The sequence below is a fragment of the Juglans microcarpa x Juglans regia genome, chromosome 1D (genome assembly GCF_004785595.1).
Source record: "Juglans microcarpa x Juglans regia isolate MS1-56 chromosome 1D, Jm3101_v1.0, whole genome shotgun sequence".
NCBI classification, from domain to species: Eukaryota; Viridiplantae; Streptophyta; class Magnoliopsida; order Fagales; family Juglandaceae; genus Juglans; species Juglans microcarpa x Juglans regia.
The window spans coordinates 32,761,037-32,783,280 of record NC_054594.1 but is presented as its reverse complement, the minus strand read 5'-3'; the positions used below and the strand labels follow the sequence as shown (position 1 = coordinate 32,783,280).

The following is a 22,244-nucleotide window of genomic DNA, read 5'->3' as shown; positions in this document are numbered from 1 at the left end:
CGGTCTAGTCTGGTCAAAAAATAACAAATCCCAGGACTAGATCAAAACTCATTCGGTCCGCCATATGTGGGACCGAAACCGACCACTCACAGCTTGTCCGGACCGAAACTTCTTCACCCCTACCTGTGAACAAAGAGAATCATCTCATTCTCCGATATTGTCTCCCGTTAGTCTATTTTTTCTCCAGCCATTTTTAAATCCGTATTTTCTAGACCCAAGCAACCAGAGACGCTGTTATTTTCCTCTTCATCAGTCACTCCATTCTTCTCTCCCCTTGGTGGATTTTTTCTGCATTTGTTTTAAGATCCAATCATCAAAACACACAGGGATTCCTATTCGGATCTTTCCTTTAATTCTCAGTCTCAGGGAACTGATGACATTTTCTTCCTCTCTCAATCAAAACCAGACAGTAGTATTCGATCTCTAAGTTGGAACAAATGCCGGAACGGGGTTGCATTGTTGATGAGTTTGAAGATTCCCGTCTCATTTCTTAAACTGGGATATAAAAGGGGTAAATCTAATCTATTTTCTAAATATTTTTTTGAATTATTGGTTGTGGAAGTTTAGTTACATATATCTCATTTATGAAATTTTTAATGCATTGTAAATTGTAGTGGCTAAAATGAAAATCTTGAGACGTTGATCGGTGGTGGAAGTTGGGTTTATTAAGATTATTGGTTTACAGTTTTTCAAAGGTAAGTGTTATACGTACACAAGATTTCAGTAAAATGTCTTAATTAGATTTTAACATAAAGAACGTATGTAATTTCCAATTGTTGGCTTTTATTCCTAAAAGCAATTAATGTTCAGAGAAGTTTTATATTTTATAAATCAAGTTAAGCTTAAAAACGAAAGACAAAGTTGAGTAGTAATACTTCTTTTTAACCTGAGCTGAGTAACGCATGATGATGTATATGTTTTTTCCACTGTTACTATGTGTCTATAAACATATTTAAAATTCTAATATAATTTTTCTAAAGAGAACTTATTTTAGTTTTGGGAAATAAAGTCAATAAACTAATATATTGAGTAATGAACTAAGTAATGTTATCCTAATGCACTTATTATTTTTTAAGATTTTTTTTATAAATTTTGTTACGTACAATCACTTTTACAAGACGATCGACTATGCAACCACTCTTTTGGTTGAACGCATGAGACTTTTAATGAAATACGTGGACGCATGCATGCATGGTCGTCCCAATGTGTTTTTATTATTGAATTAAAAAGATAACTTTTTTGAGACTTTTAATGAAATACGTGGACGCATGCATGCATGGTCGTCCCAATGTGTTTTTATTATTGAATTAAAAAGATAACTTTTTGAGACTTTTAATGAAATACGTGGACTGTACGTACATGTTAGTAAATATCTCATGGATATCTCTACCAACACATGAATTAAAAGATAGCAAAAGAGTGCATGCAGTCCTAATTCTTAGAATGGCAAACAATATCGCTACGAAACACCAAAATTGTAGCTATTTATGTGTAAAAAAGGACACACGATTTATTTTAAGGCTTTTATGTTATCAAGGATCTCCAAACGTCAAAATGGACATCTTACATCTACGTACTATGTGTGATGCTCCATGAATAGTACCTGACAGATATTGAATGTCATATAAACCATTAAAAAAAAAAAAAATGATTCATTGATTGCTTGCAACGTTGGAGGCCGATTGTTAATTTGGCTTTTAGGTTTTGTATATGACGAGGAAATAGTCATTCCTCAAATTGAAGAAGACCTATTTCTCTCAAAAGTACCAAGTGGAAACCTAATAAAAAAATTAAAAAGAAGTACTAAGAGGAATAATTACTATACTAGTGGTCATGAGGAATATATTTTTCAAAAAGTTCTTTATTTAAAATTGCAAATGGAAAACTTTACCTCATGCTTGGTTTAATAAATGTTTTCAAAATCTTTTAATTTTCTTAAACCAAACCAAATATCTTTTAATTTCAACTGTATTTTTCTATTTTAATTTTCATCTAATCATTACTTTAATTATTTTAAAAATATAAAAATCAATATTGAAGGGGATAAAAGTAGCATACCTAGATATACCAGCCTCAGCTCATCAAAGGACAACAATTAGAAAGCAAGTGGAAAAAAGACAAAAATGCAACAAGAAAAAAAAATAAAAGTTGGGGGAGGAACGACAGTCAAACACACAAGGGAGAAGTGACATAAAGCTGATTTTCTTACCTATCACTAACATGGTCACAATAAAAGAGACATAAGAGCCGAGGCAAAAAGGGCTTCTTCCAAACTTCCGAGTGACGACTACAAGGACACAGAGGAATCATCTTTAACCTCATAACGAGAGTTCTAGATATATTATCTTCTCTAGAAAAATAGGTCTCCAACCTCCATTGTACATAGAGAAACGAGTGATTGTAAAATACTCTTATAGTGGGTTTTCCCTCCAAATGACCCGTGGACGTAAGCCCTATGCCGAACTACATAAATCTGTATGTCTTCATCTCTATTTATATTTATAGTATTATTTTTCTATTTACTATTATGGATGTATATATGAGCACCGTATAACCTCCCAAACCGCCACCATGGGCTTCAAATGACACTGATCGAGGTCCGATTCACCACCGTGGGCTGAAAATGACTCTTTATCCCATTCCGACTTGTTATGCAATTTTTTACATTAACAAATATAATTTTTAGAAACTTCAAAACAAAAATACTATTAAATAATTATATTAAAATATCATTTTAGTTTTATTTTTACCTATTTATTTTCACAAACTTGTATTATACTTATTTTCAAAAAAATAAATTACTCAAGTTTTTCTTTCTCCTCTTTCAAAATTCAATCTAAAAAATGTTTTAAAATTTTGTTTCGATTTTGTCGAGGTTCTCACTCATTTCTCATCCGCGTACCAAGTATGCCTTTCTGTTTGACATACCACGAAGCAAACATGTCTTTAGAGAGGTTTGTTTTCTTTTGCTTATTGGTTAGAAAAATCAATTTTGGCAGGAAGTTGTTTATGAGAAAGAGGTTTCTATTGTACTAAATGTTTTCGACATGGTCATGCAATAGTAGTATGTAAGGCTTGGTGAGAGATTGAAAAACAAGCCTGCTAGAAAGGAGGGGAGAAAATTCTTGGGAAGGAGGGGGAAGGAAAAGTGTGGAAGGAGGTTGGCCATAAGAATAAGCAACAAATGAAGGCTTTGCCTGAGGTGGTTAATGAGATTGTTATTGGTCAAGAAAATTCTGGTGATCTGGTCAATGTTAAGCTAGTGGTTGTTAATTCGCTTAATGTTGGAGATGATGCTGATGTTGTTATTGTCTCGGATGTGGTGGCCCAAACAAGGGCTCAGGTTGAGGAGGGGGAAATTGAGGTGGGGACTTCGGGAGGTCACAGAGTTGGTGAGGGGAGTACTGCATCTCTTGTATCTAATGGGGAGAGGGTAGGAGGTATGGTGAAAGAAGGGGAAGGAAATGTTGTTGTGGAGGAAGTGAGGGAGGAAAATGGGCGAGATGGTGGGAATGCTGAGTGTTTCAACAGTTTTGCTATTCTGGCGAAAGGTGAGAACAAAGCTTCCCTTGATGTTTAGAAGGATTATGGTTCCGATCCGGGTGCTAGTGTAATGGTCAAGTACTCTAAAGAAGTTTTAGTGAGAAAGTCTTGTAGGGCTAAGGCCCCAAACCAAAAGCTGAATTTATGATTAATAAATTAGTAGTGTGGAATGTGAGGGGTTTGGGGATGTCGAAAAGAAGGTTAAGAAAATTGGTTCGTAAGTATGACATTTCTGTGTTGGTGGTTTCGGAACCTTTCTAGGAGGCTTCAAAATTGAGGAGTTGGGCATGTAGTTTGAAGTTCCCTAATTACGTGTCTAATGTGGAGGTGGGTGGAAAAATATGGGTGTGTTGGAAAGAGGATATTGACATGGATGTAATGGGAATGACAAATCAATCGTTAACTGGTATTTTTTAGGCTAATAGTTGTAATCTGTTAGCAACTTTTGTCTATGTTAAATGCACTCAGCTTGAGCGTCAGGATCTTTGGTCCCACTTGAGTGGGGTATCATGTGTTGGAGTTCCATGGGTGGTGTTGGGGAATTTTAATATTATTAGAAGTAATGAGGAAAGAGTGGGGGGTAGATCGAGGCCCTCTGTGGCTATTGATGATTTTAATAATTGTATTCACAGGTGTGGGTTACTGGACCTAAGAGTGGAAGGTCAACAATTCTCTTAGTGCAAGGGACAACAAGGTATGGCTTGAAGTTGGGCCAAGCTTGATTGAATATTGGTCAACTCTGATTTTTTGTCTAAATTCGAGGAAGCTAGTGCCTGTTTCTTAAGTAGAAGAACTTTGGATCATTCGTCGATTTTGTTGTAGCTGTCTTTGGGATCAGAGAGGTATGGTCCAGCTTCTTTCCGATTTCAAAACATGTGGATTTCTCATGAGAATTTTTTGGAAGTTGTGGAAGCGTCTTGGAAGGCACCAGTTGATTGTAATTCGGGCTTACTGAAATTAGCAGGCAAGTTGAAAAGGCTAAAAATCAAGCTGCGTGTGTGTAATAAAGAGGTTTTTGGTAATGTTAGTGGTGTGATAAATGAATTGGAAGGGAGAGAGAATTGAACAACTTGATTCTGAGTTTCAGGTGTGATAGGTCCCAAACTTAGAGAGTAAAAATGCCAAGATAATTTGTTTTCTCTTCGGGTGAGAATGTACCACAGATTTGGATAAACTTGCATAATAATCATTAATAATTCTTGGCTGCTTAAATAGCAGAATCGCGTACACTTCAAACCGAAATAAAAGGGAAACTTGCTGACTACTAACTGAACTACAACGCACGTAAAACAAAGCATAAAACAGAGCATGCAAATACATAAAAATGGAAAAAACTAACGGAAAGAAAATGACGCCAAATGCGTAACTACTGAAGACCCATTCGTATGTAAACTCCCAATGGCCTTGACCTAGTCTCGTCTGCCTTCCTCGTTGCATGCATGCCGCATGCAACGATCCTTCATGTTCTTCATGCTCTTCACGTCCCAGTTTATCCCAAATATTTGGGATTTGGTTTACAGGACCTCAATGATTGACGTGACCTATCAATACTCCCCCCATTCAGCGGATCCTTGTCCCCAAGGATCGTAGGCGAGAATTCGTCCAGTAATTTCTGCGTTGGTTCCTAGGTGGCGTCCTCCGTCGGAAGATGCTCCCACTGCACTAAGCTTTCTTTGACAAGCTGGCCTCCTTGTTTAATCCAGCGAGTGTCCAGAATCTTTTGTGGTTCGAGTTCGACAACTCCTTCATCGGAGACGGGTGGCAACGTTGTCTGTTGTGGCTCTATAAGTCCGTCATTCTCTTGGTATCATTTAAATAGTGACACATGAAACACCGGGTGGATGCGTGTGCCTTCTGGTAACTCTAGTTTGTATGTGACCGGTCCGCATTTCTGCAAGATTATATAGGGTTCGTAAAATCGACTAGCCAATTTCTGATGGACCCGTTTGAAGGCCGTTTGTTAGTGGTAAGGGTGCAGCTTCAACAACACCCGTTCGCCAATGTCAAACGAAAGATCCCTCCGCTTGTGGTCTGCCATTTGTTTCAATCGATTAACTGAGCTTGCTAAGTTAATCTTCAGTTGCTAGGGCAGTTCATCGCGAGTCATTAGTTGCTGATCCACTTTGTGTATTGGCGAGAGTCCTTCTGTGTACAATGGAATGGCAGGAGGCAGCCTTCCATACAGTGCCTAGAATGGGGTCATCCCCGTAGAAATATGGTATGTGGTATTATACCAATATTCTGCCCCAAGGTAAATAAGAACTCCATTTGCGTGGCCATTGGTGCACGAAACAACGAAGGTATTGCTCGATGCAGTGATTGACGACTTCCGTCTGTCCATCGGTCTGTGGGTGGTACGCAGAATTGAGCTGCAATTTGGTGCCCGACATCTTGAAGAATTCTTGCCAGAACTTGCTAATGACAATTGGATCTCGGTCACTAATAACGGACTGGGGCATCCCATGGAGCTTGATAATTCCCTCTACAAATTTGTCTGCCACCGTTTTAGCAGTAAATAGATGGGTTAAAGAAAGGAAATGAGCTGACTTACTCAACCTGTCGACAACCACCATAATTATGTCTTTGCCTTGTGAGGTCGGAAGGCCTTCAATAAAATCTAAGGTGATGTCGTCCCACACCCGGCATGGAATTGGCAGCGGTTGAAGGAGCCCTGCCGGAGCTAGTGTTTCGGCCTTGACTTTTTGACATACCTCGCACCCTTTGACATATTCTTGGACTGGTCTATGCATGCTAGGCCAATAGAACTGTTGTCCCAATTTCTTGTATGTGCGTAAAACGCTTGAGTGTCTGCCCACCTTGGTGTCATGCATTTCATGTAGTAATTTACTGCGTAAGGCTCTGTTGTCTGGGATGACAACCTTGCCTTTGAAGAAGAGTAACCCTTGTCGCCACGCATATGGTCCCTCGGGTTGGTCAGTTGCCATACGACCCATTGATTGGATGTACTGGTCCTTCGTTGCAGCTTGTTTGATGTCTTCCCATATGTTGACTTGTGGAATAAAAATGCTGTGGAGAATGGGGCTACTTTGTTTACGTGATAGTGCATCAGTAGCAGAATTTTCACGTCCAGGTCAGTAGACTATCTCGTAGTCGTATCCCAGAAGCTTAACTACCCATTTTTGCTGCTCTGGTGTGGCCATCCGTTGTTCCAAAAAGAACTTGAGACTTCGCTAATTAGTCTGAATGTAGAATTTCTTACCCAAAAGGTATGGGCACTATAAACGTATAGCCTCTATGATGGCCAACATTTCTTTGGCATAAGTGGATCAAGATTTCTTAGTTACTCCGAGGGCTCGACTCATGAATGCCACCGGTTTGCCTTGTTGTGACAGCACAACTCCAATTCCTTCACCGGATGCATCCATCTCAATGGTGAAAGAGTCGTTGAAATTTGGCATTGCTAAGGTAGGGGTGGTTGTCATGGCATGTTTGAGTGCAAGGAAAGCAGACTTAGCTTCATCGTTCCAACCGAATTGGCCCTTCTTGAGGAAGTTGGTAAGAGGCCGTGCTATAATGCCATAATTTTGGATGAATTTTTGGTAATAACCTGTCAAGCCTAAAAAACCACGTAGTGCTGAAATATTAGTAGGCCTTGGCCATGCCACCATTGCTGCTATTTTACTTTTGTCCACTTCTACTCCTTGGTTAGTAACAATATGCCCCAAATACTCCAATTCTTGTTGCCCAAAGGCACATTTACTAGCCTTGACAAAGAATTGGTGCTGCCTCAATATCTCTAAGGTCTGCTTTAAATGCACTAAATGTGTGTTTCAAGTAGTACTATAAATCAATATGTCATCAAAGAAAACTAATATGAATTTTCTAAGATGAGGACGGAAAATAGAATTCATAATGGCTTGAAATGTAGATGGTGCATTACATAAGCCAAATGGCATAACCAAGTACTCGTAATGTCCATTATGAGTTCGGAAAGTAGTTTTAGGGATATCAAGAGGATTTATTCGTACCTGATGGTATCCAGCCCTTAAATCTAGCTTGGTAAAATACGAGGCACCATAGAGTTCATCCAACATGTCCTCAATGGTGGGGATCGGAAACCGGTCTTTAATGGTTGCCGCGTTGAGTGCGCGATAATCCGTGCAAAAGAGCCAATTACCATCTTTTTTCTTCACCAACAATACCGGTGACGAAAAATGGCTAGTGCTAGGTTGAACAAGTCCTAAGCTAAGCATTTCTTGGACCTATTTCTCAATCTCCTCTTTTTGATAATGCGCATATTGGTATGGTCGCACATTAACTGGCTCGGTTCCTTCTTTCAGGGGAATGCTGTGATCAACCTCTTGGACAAGTGGTAAGCTTGAAGGCTCTGTATATTCATTAGAGAATTCTCGTAGCACTGCTTGCATGCTCGGGTGTATGTGGTCCTGTGGGTCCTTCTTGGCGATCTGTAGGCAGAAAGTAAGGATTGTATGGCCTGGGCGAACTCCCTTGGAAATTTCTTTAAGTGATGCCGTTTGAATATCTTGGCCATCGATCCCTACCAAATGTCTGGTCTGGTTTTCTCAGGAAAATTCCATGGTTAACCATTTCCAGTTGCAAACCACGGACCCAAGTAGCTCGAGCCATTGAATTCCCAGAACTAAATCCAACCCTGTGAGTGGTAAAGAGTATAGAGTTAATGAAAAATTTATGCCTTGCAAGTTTACTGGTACCTTATCGAACCTCCTATGGCATCGAAGATTTTCTCCATTACCTACCCGTACTGTGAAGGCTTCAGTCGGCATCACTGGTAATCGTAGTAGGTTGGCCATATGCTCACTAATAAAATTGTGAGTTGACCCACTATCGATTAATGTAATGACGTCGTGGCCACCGATCCTGGCAACTACTCGCATGGTCTTCGGCGCTATCCAACCTATTAACGCATGCAAAGTAATTGCTGGTTCGATAGGCCCCTCATGGTTCTCCTCCACTGGTTGTCCTTCGGTTACGTCATCACAGATGACGTTTTCATTGCCATCGTGTCCCTCCAACATTAGAATTCGGGGCCCTTGACATCTATGCCATGCGGTAAAACAATCATTACAATTAAAACATAGGCCCTGAAGTCGCTTACGCTGCATTTCTTCCCAACTTAGATGTTGAATAGGGGCGACAGGTGCTGCCGGTGCTGTTCGATTTACTGGAGGAAGAGCTAGGGGAGCTCGCCCTGGAGGTGGAGGTCTTATGAACCTTCGTTGCCTCGCTAGTTGGTCATCTTTCATGCGTGCGAGGCTGATGGTATCTTTCAATGTTTGTGGTTTAAACATTCGAATCCCGTCCGAAATGTCCGTTCGTAAACCACCCATGAATGTTCCCACAAGAGCCTTTTGTGTCCAGCCTCTGACTCGATTGCCCAATCGTTCAAATTCCCTCTGGTATTCACGCAAGGACCCATTCTATCTGATCCTTGAAAGGGCTTCATCAAAATCTTCTCTTCTGAAGGCCCGAAGCGAGCCCATAGTTCATCTTCAAAATTTGTCCACAAGAGTACGCGTCCATCTTCCTGAAATGTCCTACGGATTCACTGCCACCACTGGTTGGTCTCTCCTTCCAAATGGTAGGAGGCAAAAGAAACCTCTGGGCTTCGGGAGTATTCTGGAACTCAAAAAATTGGTTCACACGATTGAACCACTCCGTCGGATCATCTCCTGAAAATCGAGGAAATTCAAGCTTTGCTGTTTTGGATGATACAACTAGCTATCCTCCACCGTTGACTTCTCAGTGATGGTTTTCGTGGTTGGAGTTCTCCTAGTTTGCGAGCAAAACATCAGAGAGGCGGTTGAGAGTTTCTTCCAAAATACGAAGCCTGTCGGCCATGCCGAGCTCCATCCTGTGTAACCCATCTTGCACTCCACCGAGCCCAGCCTCCAACTGCTCAATACATTCTTTATTGGTTCCCATAAATAACCTGGCTCTGAGGCCAATGATAGGTCCCAAACTTAGAGAGTAAAAATGCTAAGATAATTTGTTTTCTCTTCGGGTAAGAATGTACCACAAATTTGGATAAACTTGCATAATAATCATTAATGATTCTTGGCTGCTTAAATAGCAGAACCACGTACACTTCAAACAGAAATAAAAGGGAAACTTGCTGACTACTAACTGAACTACAACACACGTAAAACAGAGCATAAAACAGAGCATGCAAATACATAAAAACAGAATAAAACTAACGGAAAGAAAATGACGCCAAATGCGTAACTACTGAGGACCCATTTGTACGTAAACTCCCAATGGCCTTGACTTGGTCTCGTCTGCCTTCCTCGTTGCATGCAACGGTCCTTCACGTCCCAGTTTATCCCAAATATTTGGGATTTGGTTTACGAGACCTCAATGATTGACGTGGCCTATCAAGGTGTCTTACTCCGAGGCACTTGAGGAGGAGATGCTGGTGTCTAAGGCAGAGTTGGAGGCTTGTGTGAAACGGGAGGATAGAAGGATGTCTCAACAAGCAAAAAAAAAAACATGGCTGGTGGAGGGTGATCAAAACTCAAAATTTTTTCACACTGTCATTGCTCAAAGGAGGAGGAGTTCGAGTGTAAAATCTATGAGATTGTAAGATGGGTCGGTTCTTGAGTTGATGGAAATGGTCCAATCTGAGGCCATGCGGTATTTTACGGATTTCCTTACCTAGGAGGATTTGGTTGACTTGCCTGAACTTAGCCATTTGTTTTCTCCTATTATTAACGAAGTTGATGTCTCTAGACTAAGAGAGGAACTCCCAGAAATGGAAGTTTTTAAGGCTTTATCTTCCATTGCAGCAGATAGCAGCCTTGGGTCATTTTTAAGGCTTTATCTTCCATTCCTAGATTTTACTCTTCATCGTTTATTGTTCTTATTCCAAAGATTAAAAACCACCAAAGTTTTGATAAGTTTCGGTCGATTAGTCTTTGTAATGTGATTTATAAAGTTTTTTCGAAGATCTTGGTTGCTAGATTATCTTGGGTGCTTGGAAAAATCATTTCACAAGAACAAGGAGCTTTTCTGAAGGGAAGGACTATTTTTAAAAATGTATCTCTTACGCAAGAAATGACAAAGTTGTTGCATCGGAAGGTGAAAGGTGGAAATATTATGCTGAAGATTGACATGAGCAAGGCCAATGATTGAGTCGACTGGAGGGTTTTGCAACATGTTCTGCAAGCTATTGGTTTTCCTGAGTTATTTTGCAGGTTGATCCATAACTGTGTAGCAACCCCATGGTTTTCTATAATGATGCATGGTACGTACAAAGGATTTTTCAAGTCTAAAACGGGTCTTCGGTAAGGGGACCCACTATCGCTGTACTTATTTATTATTTTGGAAGAGGTTTTCTCCAGAATGCTGAATTGGCGGATGTCTAAACGTTGAATTTTATAGTTTTCTCATCCGGTTGATGCCCCAAATTTCACACTTATTGTATGCGGATGATGTGGTGGTTTTTGCAAATGCAAGCAAAGGTTCTATTCGATGTTTAATGGGAGTCTTGAAGGATTATGAAAGGTGGGCTGGCCAACGGGTGAATCATGAGAAGTCAACGATCTTTTTCTCCAAGAAGTTGAATTTGGGCCGGAAGTGTGAATTGTTATTTGAGACTGGGTTTGTGGAGGGGTCTTTCCCTTTTACATATCTGGGAGTGCCGATAGTTGATGGAAAGTTGAAGGTTAGTTATTTTGACTCTTTGCTGGAAAAAATAGTGAAGAAATTGGCGGGTTGGAAGAATACATTATTGTCACAAGGGGGTAGTTTAATTCTTATTCGGCATGTCCTTTCAAGTATGCCTATGCATTTGCTGTTGGTTCTTCTTGTTCCTAAGATTGTGTTTAAGAAATTGAATGCATTATTTTCTACTTTTTTCTGGAGTGAACATAATGCTAAGAGTAAGAGAAAGTAGAGGGTTTGGAAGAAGTTGTGTGTTTCTGTGGAAGAAGGAGGTATAGGCATGAGGGACTTAAAGGAAGTTCAGAGATCTTTATTTCTAAAATTTGGGTGGAAAGTTTTTACTCAAAATTCTCTTTGGGTGAAGTTTTTTTTGGCCAAATATGTAAAGCACGATCACATTGTGCTTACTGGTTCTAGTAGTTTGGGAAAAAAATCATGGAGTGTTGCTGGAATTGCTGGGTAACTCTAAATGGAAGGTTCGGGAGGGGAGAGTTTCATTGTGGCATGATAATTTGTTGGGTACTGGGCCGCTGTTTGAAGGGATACTTGAGATATTGGATGCTAACGTTATAATCCAGGAATTAGTTGTGAATGAAAGCTGGGATTTCCAGCGTCTTCAGCGATTGATTGGAGGGTAGAAGGCTCTAGAAGTTATTGAAGCAGTTGGTGCTTTGTCTAATAAAAAGGATATTTTACTGTGTTTACTTGAAAAGAGTGGGTGCTTCTCTATTAAATTGGCATGAGAGGTAATTAGATTGAAGATGGCACATTTTGATTGGGCAAAATGGGTGTGGAATAATTTTTTGCCAAAATAAATATCATTGTGCATGTGGAATGCTGTTTTTAAATGCCTAACGTGGATGATCAGATTCATAGATTGGGTATTCCTATTGTCTCTTGCTGTAATTGTTGTGAGAAAGGACATGAAAAAAATTGGAGCATGTTCTGTGAAAATGAGAGTTTGCAATGGCTATTTGGAGGAAGATTTTGGAGTTGGAGGTTCAGTTTTATTCTCAGCAAAGCTAGAAGGAGCGGGTTCAAATACGGTTTAATAGGGCCTCTCGACAATCTCAAGTGGGGCTTCTAATGGGTTTGATTCCATGTATTGTGATATGGTGACAATGGCGTAGGAAGTGTGTGGATAGGATGGAAAGTGGAAGTGAGAGTTTAATGGAAGTGCGGAGCTCTATAAAATTCTAGGCACAATAGGTGGCTAGTAGGATGCATAAGGTCCATAAACTTTCAGTATGTGATGAGCGTATTTTGTGGTCTTTAAACGTGCTAATTGTAGAGAAAAAGTAGATGACGGTGAAAGAGGTGAGATGGTTGAGGCCGTGTTCTGGTCATTTAAAATTAAATCTCGATGGGAGTAGCTTTGAGAATCTGGGTCCAGTTGGGAGAGGTGCTGTGCTTCGAGATTCTGGAGGTAAGTTGATTTTCGGTTTTTTTAAATTCTTTAGTTCTTGTACTAATAACGAAGCAGAGCTTTGAACTGTAATAAAAGTAATAAAGTTATGCTATCAGTTGGGTCATTTGTCCATAGATATTGAGTGCCACTCTTTAGTGGTGGCTTCTTAGATTTTAGCAAAATAATGTACAATTTGATATCTTTGAGATTATTGGGATCAAATGATGTCAGTGTTAACGGATTTTGATTTCTCTATTAAGCACTTGTATGGAGAAGGAAACTAAGTAGCGGATTCTTTGGCCAAACGTGGGGCATTGGGAGAAAATAGATTGTTTATAGATTGTCTTCAATTTCCTAAGTTGACTAGAGGGTTGTATAGATCGGATAAAGTGAGCACTGTATGTTCGTTGCAGTTGGTAATTGTTTTATTGGTTGGGGGAATGTTTTATTTGTTTTGGATTGGTTGATATGTTTGAGGTTTTCTCCGCCATTAATAAATTTTATGTTTTTTGAAAGAGAGAGAGAGAGAGAGAGACAGAGAGAGAACCGTCTGTTGTAGATTTCCCGCTTGACATCAATATAGACACGTGGCGCCTTATCCACTTTCACTCAAATCCCAGATTTTTTTCTCTGATAAAAACCCGTTAACTCGTTTGCCGCTTCTTTCCGCCGCAGACAGAAAATGGCTTCCATTTCCACGAGCTTCTTCTCTCCCTTCGCTGTCGTTCGTCCAAACCTTCGCGAGCCCTCTAAGAGAAAGCCCCCTCGAAACCCTAACCCAAAACCTAAGCTCAAGACCCAATCCGGTAGGTACAAGTCCCCGTCCGAACCGGTCGCTCTCTCCGCCGGGGAAGCCACTACCTACACTCGCCTCCCTCCCAAGGAGGATTTCTCTGTCCCCTCATTGAGTCTTTCTTACGAGGTGAAGCTCTCAGAATCGGTCATAAAGAAAGTTGAGAATGAATTTGAGGGTTTGAACAGCGAAGAAGAAGAGGACTCCGTGAAGAATGGTGATTTAGGGTATAAATACGGGAAATTTGAAATCTTTGAGGTTAATTCTGATTCGGAATATGACGAAGGCGACGATGATTTTGAAGAAGAAGAAGCAGAAGGGGAAGAAATATCGCGGTTTATGGGTGGCAAAAGAGCGAATATGTATGAAAAGGATGGTACCTATAAAGGAATAGTGAAGGAGCACGGAGTTTCGGCAAAACTCTACGTGGTCGGTGATGGCGACGACGACGATGATGGCAAAAAGTTTGGATTTGATAGTGGTGAATCCGTAGATTTTTATGATAACGAGGGCGAGTCTTTTGAAAAGGGAGATGCAATTAAAGAGAAGGGAGTACCGGCGGTCATGCGGTGTTTTGACCGGGCCAAGATATACGTCAAGGCCGGAGATGGTGGAAATGGCGTCGTGGCGTTTCGGCGCGAGAAGTACGTACCAATGGGGGCCCTTCAGGCGGGGACGGAGGGAGAGGTGGGAATGTGTATATAGAAGTCGACGGGTCGATGAATTCCCTACTGCCGTTCCGCAACAGCGTACATTTTCGGGCTGGGAGGGGGTCTCATGGGCAGGGGAGGATGCAGAGTGGGGCCAAGGGAGAGGATGTGGTGGTCAAGGTGGCGCCTGGAACAGTTATTAGGGAGGCGGGCAAAGAGGAAGTACTTTTGGAGTTGTTGTATCCGGGGCAGCGGGGATTGGTTTTGCCCGGTGGGAGAGGAGGGAGAGGGAATGCCTCGTTTAAGTCGGGAACGAATAAGGTGCCTAGGATTGCTGAGAATGGTGAAGTTGGTCCGGAAATGTGAGTTCTCTTTCTCTGTTTTTGGGATTGTTGGAAAGGACTTTTTATTTCTTTCTTAAGGTTTTTTTTTTTTTGTTCAATTAGAGTCAGGTGAAACAATTGTGAATTATTTGGTTTATCTCGATCATATAGAGGTGTAGCGCGTTTAGATCAACGCTAAGGAGATTATACTTTCTATGCTTAACATGGGCTCTTAATTTGTGACATAATTTTTTCTTCAAAAACAAATTGTGACATATTTCCAACTAGATGCACCAAAGCCCTTTTTAGGAACCAAGGGTACCCATTATTTTAAGAGTACACATAATTCTTAGTATTGAAATTCAGGCTGCAGTAATGTTTCTCATCCAGGAATTTGGATTTTGGAGGTTTTGAATCTTTAGCACAATCCATATACTTAGAATAGATTCAAAATTTAATTGAATAGATGTATCTAGGGAGAATTCACTTTGAAGCGACTATTCCCTAGATACATATATCATGATATTTTATTTCACAATTATTTCATAATTGAATCAATTTAAAAAAGACTAAAGTCTTTTCCGTAGTTTACTAGTTGCAATCACATAGGAATAGTTGAAGTTCTTAAATGAATATTAATAACGTAATTTCAGCAATTTTGCAACGAATAGAACATTTAAAAGAGCACCAAAATTAGTACCTTGATCTCCAAAATTCAGGCGAGGACGTTGGTCTTTCCTCTTCATACCTCTTTATGATTGTATACTAATCATGAGATATCTTACAAACTTTTTTTAGTGGTACCAAAAACCATTTATATAATGTTTTGAAAGTAACTCTAACCAACAAAAGCAATAACTTATAAGCTCTTTAAATTCCTTTAAAAATCAATGACCCATATGAATCTATTGGTTACGAAACTAAAAATGCATGAGTTGAGAAAATCAAAATATATGCACTAAGAAAACTAAAAGACTATCAACATTCGAGAAGATAGAGGCTTCTCTAACATCATGGGTAAATGTTGTGAATGAAACAGAAACAAAACCCTCTAAATGCCAATGCTTCCCGAATTATATATTGCTAGTCGCATGTCTGCTTTATGCATGGGAAAAAAGCTCCGAATTTGTTATAGGAATAGGAAAAAGAAAAAAAACTCTTCATTTTTGTGCGGTAACTACAATTGAAGTGAAATCTGAATGGTCTTTGGAAGTGGAAATTGAAATCAGGCAGTGATTGATGACCCAGTATTGTAGTTACCAGATCACACTAAGCCATTTGAAGTACACACGGATGCGTCAGACTATGTCATACAAGGGAACCCAGTAGCATATGAGGGCCGAAAGGGTCTTTTGGGAAGTGGAAATCGAATGGTCATTTACATTGTAGAGGGGGAGTGTAAAATATGAGTAAGCAAATGATCATAATAGGTGAAGTGGAAAGGTTGTGTTCTAATTAGGTGAATAATAAAATTAAGGAACTGATAAGATAAAATAAAGGAAAATAGGAAAATGTTGAGGTGGCTCGATGAGAGCAGAGGAAATGGTTCAAAGTTTATATAGGCAATAGATAATAGATAATAGATTTGCCGACGTTGAGCAAAGGTCACTAAGTTTTGTATGTTGTAGGGCTTGAAAGAAGGCTTACAATTTATCTACTCACTTTTCCCTGTCCACACCACACGAGTAATTAATATCTTTCCAAGTAATTTTCCTTCTTACATGCTTGGGGTTATGGTGGTGTTCTTGATCAGGTGGTTGGATTTGGAGCTAAAGCTAGTTGCAGATGTTGGAATAATAGGTGCACCAAATGCAGGAAAAAGCACACTTCTGAGCGTGATAAGTGCCGCACAGCCAAGAATAGAAAATTATCCCTTCACAACTTTACTTCCTAATCTGGGTGTAGTTTCATTCGACTATGATACAACAATGGTGGTAGCAGATCTGCCTGGTTTACTTGAAGGAGCGCACCGGGGTTTTGGTTTAGGCCATGAATTTCTACGGCATACTGAAAGATGTTCCGCTCTGGTACAGGATTTCTATCATGAATTTCTTTTCAATAATGAAGTAATTAAGATCTTAAGAAGTCATATTATACAAGTTTTTTTATTCATATTTTAATAACTCTCCTGACCAATGTTCTTACCTTTTCTTTTTTTTTTCTATAGGTACCAAAAAACCTTGGTCTCCTCTAATTCATATTGTAACAAGTTTTCAAATTGCTTCATTTTTAAGGCATGCAAATATTATAACTGTACCCCATCATTTCGTTGCTAAGAAAGCAGTACAAACGGAAAAGAGGATTAAATTTTCTCGCCTATATAGCTTTATGCTCTTTCTATTTTTAAGTAATGGAAATACACAAACTGGAATTAAATAAACAAGATATCAAAAATTGCTTCATTTTATTATAAAAAAAAAGTGCTTCATTTTTATTCGTTTTATTATGGATAAATAGTTTCAAGAAGCCAAAAATGATTGAATTTAAGCCTGTTAACTGGGTGCATTGAGAACTTTCCCCATCAACCTTATGGAGAAGTGTTTTCAAAATAAAACTGGGTAAATAAAGTGCCTAGATTGCCTTTTGTTTCAGGCATGAAATCTGAATTCGGACGTGTAAAGAATGTTTTAATCTTCCATCTTTGGCTTTGGAGAGTCATTGTTGTCATGTGGTCTCCCTTTGATACGTAGTACCACTAGTTAAGTAACAGCACTCAATTCCTTCTCCATGTTCCATTCATATTGGCATGTCCCCAACCCCATCCCCCTAAATGGAAAAGAAAGACTCTTGATCTGTGTTTCAGACAATGTAGTCAGTTTGATCTTTTGCCTGTTTTGGGTCTTGATCTTGTCCGTTGGGGTTGCATGCATATTTGTGGGCTAATAGAACATCTGTTACTTTTCTTGAGTTGTTAGGTGCATGTTGTTGATGGCTCAGGTACGCAGCCAGAACTTGAGTTTGATGCAGTTCGTCTAGAGCTGGAACTCTTTAATCCTGAACTTGCTGTAAAGCCTTACATAGTGGCTTATAACAAGATGGACCTTCCAGATGCATGCGAAAAGTGGCCATCATTTAAGGAAATGCTGCAAGCTCGTGGGATTCAACCTTTTTGCATGAGTGCAGTGAAAAAGGAAGGCACTCATGAAGTGATCTGTTCTGCTTACGAGCTGTTACAAAAGAGTAGAGGAGAAAAAATGGATTTTGAAGGTTAAACCATTATCCTAGTTTCATTCATTCTATATATTTTTCTCTTTCCTTAACTATAGTTGAAATCTTAAAATGCAAGTGTACTGAATAGTCAATACTCCTGACACGACACATAGACTGTTTTCATAAGTTTGTTCCATCTGTTTCAGGTCCAAAAGATCTGGAAAATTTGAACCATGTAGCTGATTTGGTACATAAACAACGAAGTGCCTCTATTAATGAGTTTGAGATCTTTCATGACAGCAGCACTAATACTTGGCATGTAGTTGGATCTGGGTTGCAACGTTTTGTCCAGATGACAAACTGGCGGTATGTTAATAAATACTCACTGTGATCACTATACATAATTTTTTTTTTCCTATTCTTCTTCCAGTCACATCTTAAGCTGACTGCTGAGTCTGGCGTGCCCTTATTTTATTTTTTCATACTCTACTCCATTGGTCGATTGTGATAGACTTTAATGGCATGAATGTACATGGTTTCCTTGTCTCTTTATACACTCATGCATAGGTGTCGCTCTTGTATATGTCCCGTATACTTGGTTTCGCCTATTTTAATAAAATTATTATTTACTGATAAAAAAAAATGTTTCCTATGATTATATTATAGTTCACGTCTAACTATTGTGCTAGGCAGTCCAGTTCAGGCTAGACAAAGGAATGGTATGCCCATATTGGTCAGTTTTGGATTTTGTATCTCTGGTCTGGAATGTAGTTTCAAACAGGAATGTGCAAACTCCAACCTGCACGGTTGTGCTGGGTTTGCCATTTCAGTTAGAAGTGGATTAATTGTTTTGGATTGGTGTTTTTTATGTAAGAAAGCTGGTGAATCGGTGGATCATTTATTATTACATTGTGTGGTGACTAGAGTGTTATGCTATGAAGTGTTCAATACATGTGGAATGGCTTGGGTGATGCCTAGGAGGGTGGTATATCTTTTGCTTGCTGGAGAGGTTTAAGGGGTAATTTGCAAATTGCTGTTGTTTGGAATATGATCCCTTTATGCCTTATGTGGCGTATTTGGGATGAGAGGAATGATCAATGCTTTGAAGATAAGGAACGCTCAGTGGATGAACTTATACGTTTTTTCTTTAATACGTTATTTCTATGGGCTTTGGCTATTGTGTTTAATGGAACTAGTGTCCATGATTTCCTTGTTTCTTTTTCTAGTCTCTTACTTGTAACTAGGTTCCGTTTTAGTTTTTGTATACTTCCTGTATACTTGGTTTTGCCTTTCTACTTGTCTTAATAAAATTTCTTATTCATCAAAATAAATAAATAAAAGTTAGAAAATAAAATTTGGGGTTTTATAATCTTTTGTGTGTTCTGACCTCAGGAGAACTGCATCTCACCCTAATACTCTGCATGTCCATTTTCTTTTTCTTTCTTTTTTTTCTTTTCTAAGATGATATTTTCTTTGGTTTTGGGGGGTTTCTGTTGTCCAGACATGTCAAAGAACATATAAATGCACACAAATATGAATACACAGGTTTCCTCTAGCAATGTTTTTTGATAGGGTTTCCTCTCTCATTGTTGCCGAGTATGCTGAAAAAATTGTGTGAATTGACTGATATAAAGGCCCGAATATTGAAACTTAGGCTGCATTTGGATGTTGAATTGAGTTGAGTTGAGTTAAGATAAAAGTTGAAAATTGAATAAAATATTGTTAGAATATTATTTTTTAATATTATTATTATTTTGAGATTTGAAAAACTTCAATTGTTTATTATATTTTGTATTGAAATTTGTGAAAGTTATAATGATTAAATAAAATGAGTTGAGATGAGTTGAGATGGGTTTAGGATCCAAACGTACCCGTAGTTTTAAAATTAGAATGATATTCCTATTTTAACTGCTCTAGGAGTTGGCTCAAGTGGTAAGGGTCTTAGTCTTAGTGGTATGCTCGCTCCAGGTCTAAGGTTTGAACTTTTTAGTGTAAACAATTTCTAGGGGCCACGTCCCATTGGTTAAGTAAATGATTACTTGATCCGTGTAATGGGGATGCATTACATGAGTTTGGGGTTTAAATCTTGAGTCTGCACGGTCTCCAAGATTCATCGAGATAAAAAAAAAAAAAAAATCTGGTTTAAATCTTGGAGAAAGAGTTAAAACTAAAGAATCCACTAAGAAGTGGTACTAAGAGGCATTGGGCAAATCCTTAGTTGGACCCAAAAATTTAAAAGAAAAATCACCCAGATCAGATATTGCCTTTGCTTTGTATCTGACACATCTTGTGAAAATATGTCAATTCGTTTTTTGGAAAACAGGTACGTGGACTCAGAAAGAAGATTTCAACATGTTCTTGAGGCTTGTGGCGTGAACAAATCTCTTATAAACCTTGGCGTCAAGGAAGGTGACACAGTGATTGTTGGAGAGGTGTGTTCATACTGCCTTGTATCCTATCTCCGCAAGTGGTGGTGACCCTTGTGATGCCTTACCCTAGCACAAAACTATGTATTTACACATCCACACACAATTGTATAGAAGGCACACTCCCATGTAGCTTGCTTCCAAACTGGCCCGGCCGCAAGGAATCAACCTTGAACCTCTCTTTAGAGTATCGGTGGCCTGTAACCTATACAAACAGTATTTTGTCACGAGGAAATGTAACAGTGTTTTCATTCCGCAAGTTCAAAGGAAAATATGAACATTACTGACCATGTGTTTCTCTTTTCTCTCTGCCAGATGGAGATGGTTTGGCATGAGTCCGCCCACGGTTCTGGCCCATCAAATGTGAAAAGTGGATCAGCCACTTCAATCAAATGGCCTCAGTGGAAGTAACTCATCTGTGTTTTGTTGCTGCTATTCGATTGTTGGTAATGCAGGTATAGTCCATGGACTTTGTTTCTAGAGTACTTGTTATAGAAGCCTTTTGCTCACAGTTATTTCTACCATGCTAATCGTGGATCTCCGGAAATGAATATGATAATGGCTCTCTGATAGTTAATCATGGTAGAACCTTGCATATTTGTAGAAAATTTGGCATTAGTGGAACCGGTTTTACTTTTACTTCTCTTCTAACTTTAGCTACAAATATGAGTTAAAATTGCCATTGGAATATATTCTGAACTCATCAGTATGGCGTTTTCAATTTGTGGCAGTTGAGAATCAGAGGTTTTGTGCCAGACAATGGGCAGATGATGCTGCATGCGCACTATTTTTACTGATGTGAGGGATGCGGCACTTGAAAGCATGCCAGAGTAGCGACAAGAACACACTACATTGGTTTAATGCAGCAGATGAGTGTCTCCCCTCAGCATTTCAGTATGACATGATACTACATTCTCAATTACTTATTTCCCAAGCAAGATATTTGAAAGTCAGATGGTCTTTTCGTCCTCTCTCTCCTATGCAGCAACAGAAGCACAGGCAGAATATGATGGATGGACATCCATACACCAATTGGTGGAGTTTTGTTGTTCTAAATAATGGAAGGTGCTTGAATGCACTTGCATTTGCAATCTAACCAGTCCTCAACCAACCACATAGGAATAATGTTAGCATTTTTATTTTCGAAATTTTGGTTGGCCAATTTGATCTTCTATCTCTTTACTATCTCACCTTCATGTTTCTGTGTTGGTGATGAGAAACTTCATTAATTTTGATTAAATGAAGATAAAGTTGAGAGCTATTTATTTTTAAATTTGAGAAAAAAGAAAAATACATATTAGGACTATTTATTTTAAATAAAAATTAGTAATTTTATTTTTTATTTTTTTAATCCAAGATATCCTTATTGAAAATCTTCATAACGTAAATGCTACGAACAAAACATAATAATATTTAGAATCATCAAAACTCAAGTTTACTAATAGAGGTAAGTTTTTTTAACTCGAATGAATTAAAATGTGAAGCATACGTGAATTCATCACGTTGGAATAAAATCCTAGCAGATGCGTGTCATAATATTCGTGAAAATTCGTTTCCACTTTCCAATGTACTTTTGCATTGATGGGAAAATGTGAATTCACCTTAAGTCAATCATCTCGACTTCATATCGTCGTTAAGGGTATAATCACTTGATAGTCAGGATGATTTTAAAAACCAATGTGGGCTGGTCGACCACTCCTTGAAGGTTTTTGTTTAAAAGAAATTTCCAAAAGATGTATCGCCTTTTGAAAATTTCGAAAAGTAAAAATTCTTGTAATTTTGTAAACCTATAATTTCCAAAACATTTATAATGCTCCATGAAAAGCTATACCTCTCACTTTAGGTATCACTTGGACTCCAATGGCTATTTCTTATCACAAAACAAGCCAAACTATATAATCATTCCAATTATCTATTTCATGTACCATATGTATATATGTTGAGATAAATAGACAGAGAATAATTCTACTTAGTATCCCACACATCACACACTACACATCTTTTAATTTTTTTTTTTCTATTTTTTTTCATAACAAGTATATGGTATATGGATGATGAATAGAACAATTCAATTAGTTTAATACGAATAAAATAAAATAATAAATAAATAAAATATTTTCTAAGCTTACAAACCTATGAGATCAAGAGAGAATATGATTTATGACCATTCCCTCTCTCCCACCCCCTCCTGTTTCAGTTTGTCTGCCCCATGTATTCGTTGAATGGGCAAGACATGAGTTTCTTTTTGCCATATTTGTTTGTAAATCAGCCCAACAATAAAATCATTGT

At 38.7% G+C, this 22,244-nt stretch overlaps 1 protein-coding gene across 1 annotated transcript; it reads left to right on the top strand.

The window, feature by feature from the left end:
• Positions 1 to 13,260: 13,260 nt before the first annotated feature.
• On the top strand, positions 13,261 to 20,782 carry LOC121266190 (GTP-binding protein OBGC, chloroplastic). Its single transcript, XM_041169944.1, is given in 8 exon segments — positions 13,261 to 14,058; positions 14,061 to 14,418; positions 16,133 to 16,406; positions 17,295 to 17,586; positions 17,736 to 17,895; positions 19,853 to 19,961; positions 20,271 to 20,410; positions 20,687 to 20,782. Coding segments are annotated over 7 exon segments (2,052 nt in total). The 5' UTR covers positions 13,261 to 13,295; the 3' UTR covers positions 20,367 to 20,410; positions 20,687 to 20,782.
• The last annotated feature ends 1,462 nt before the right edge of the window (positions 20,783 to 22,244 follow it).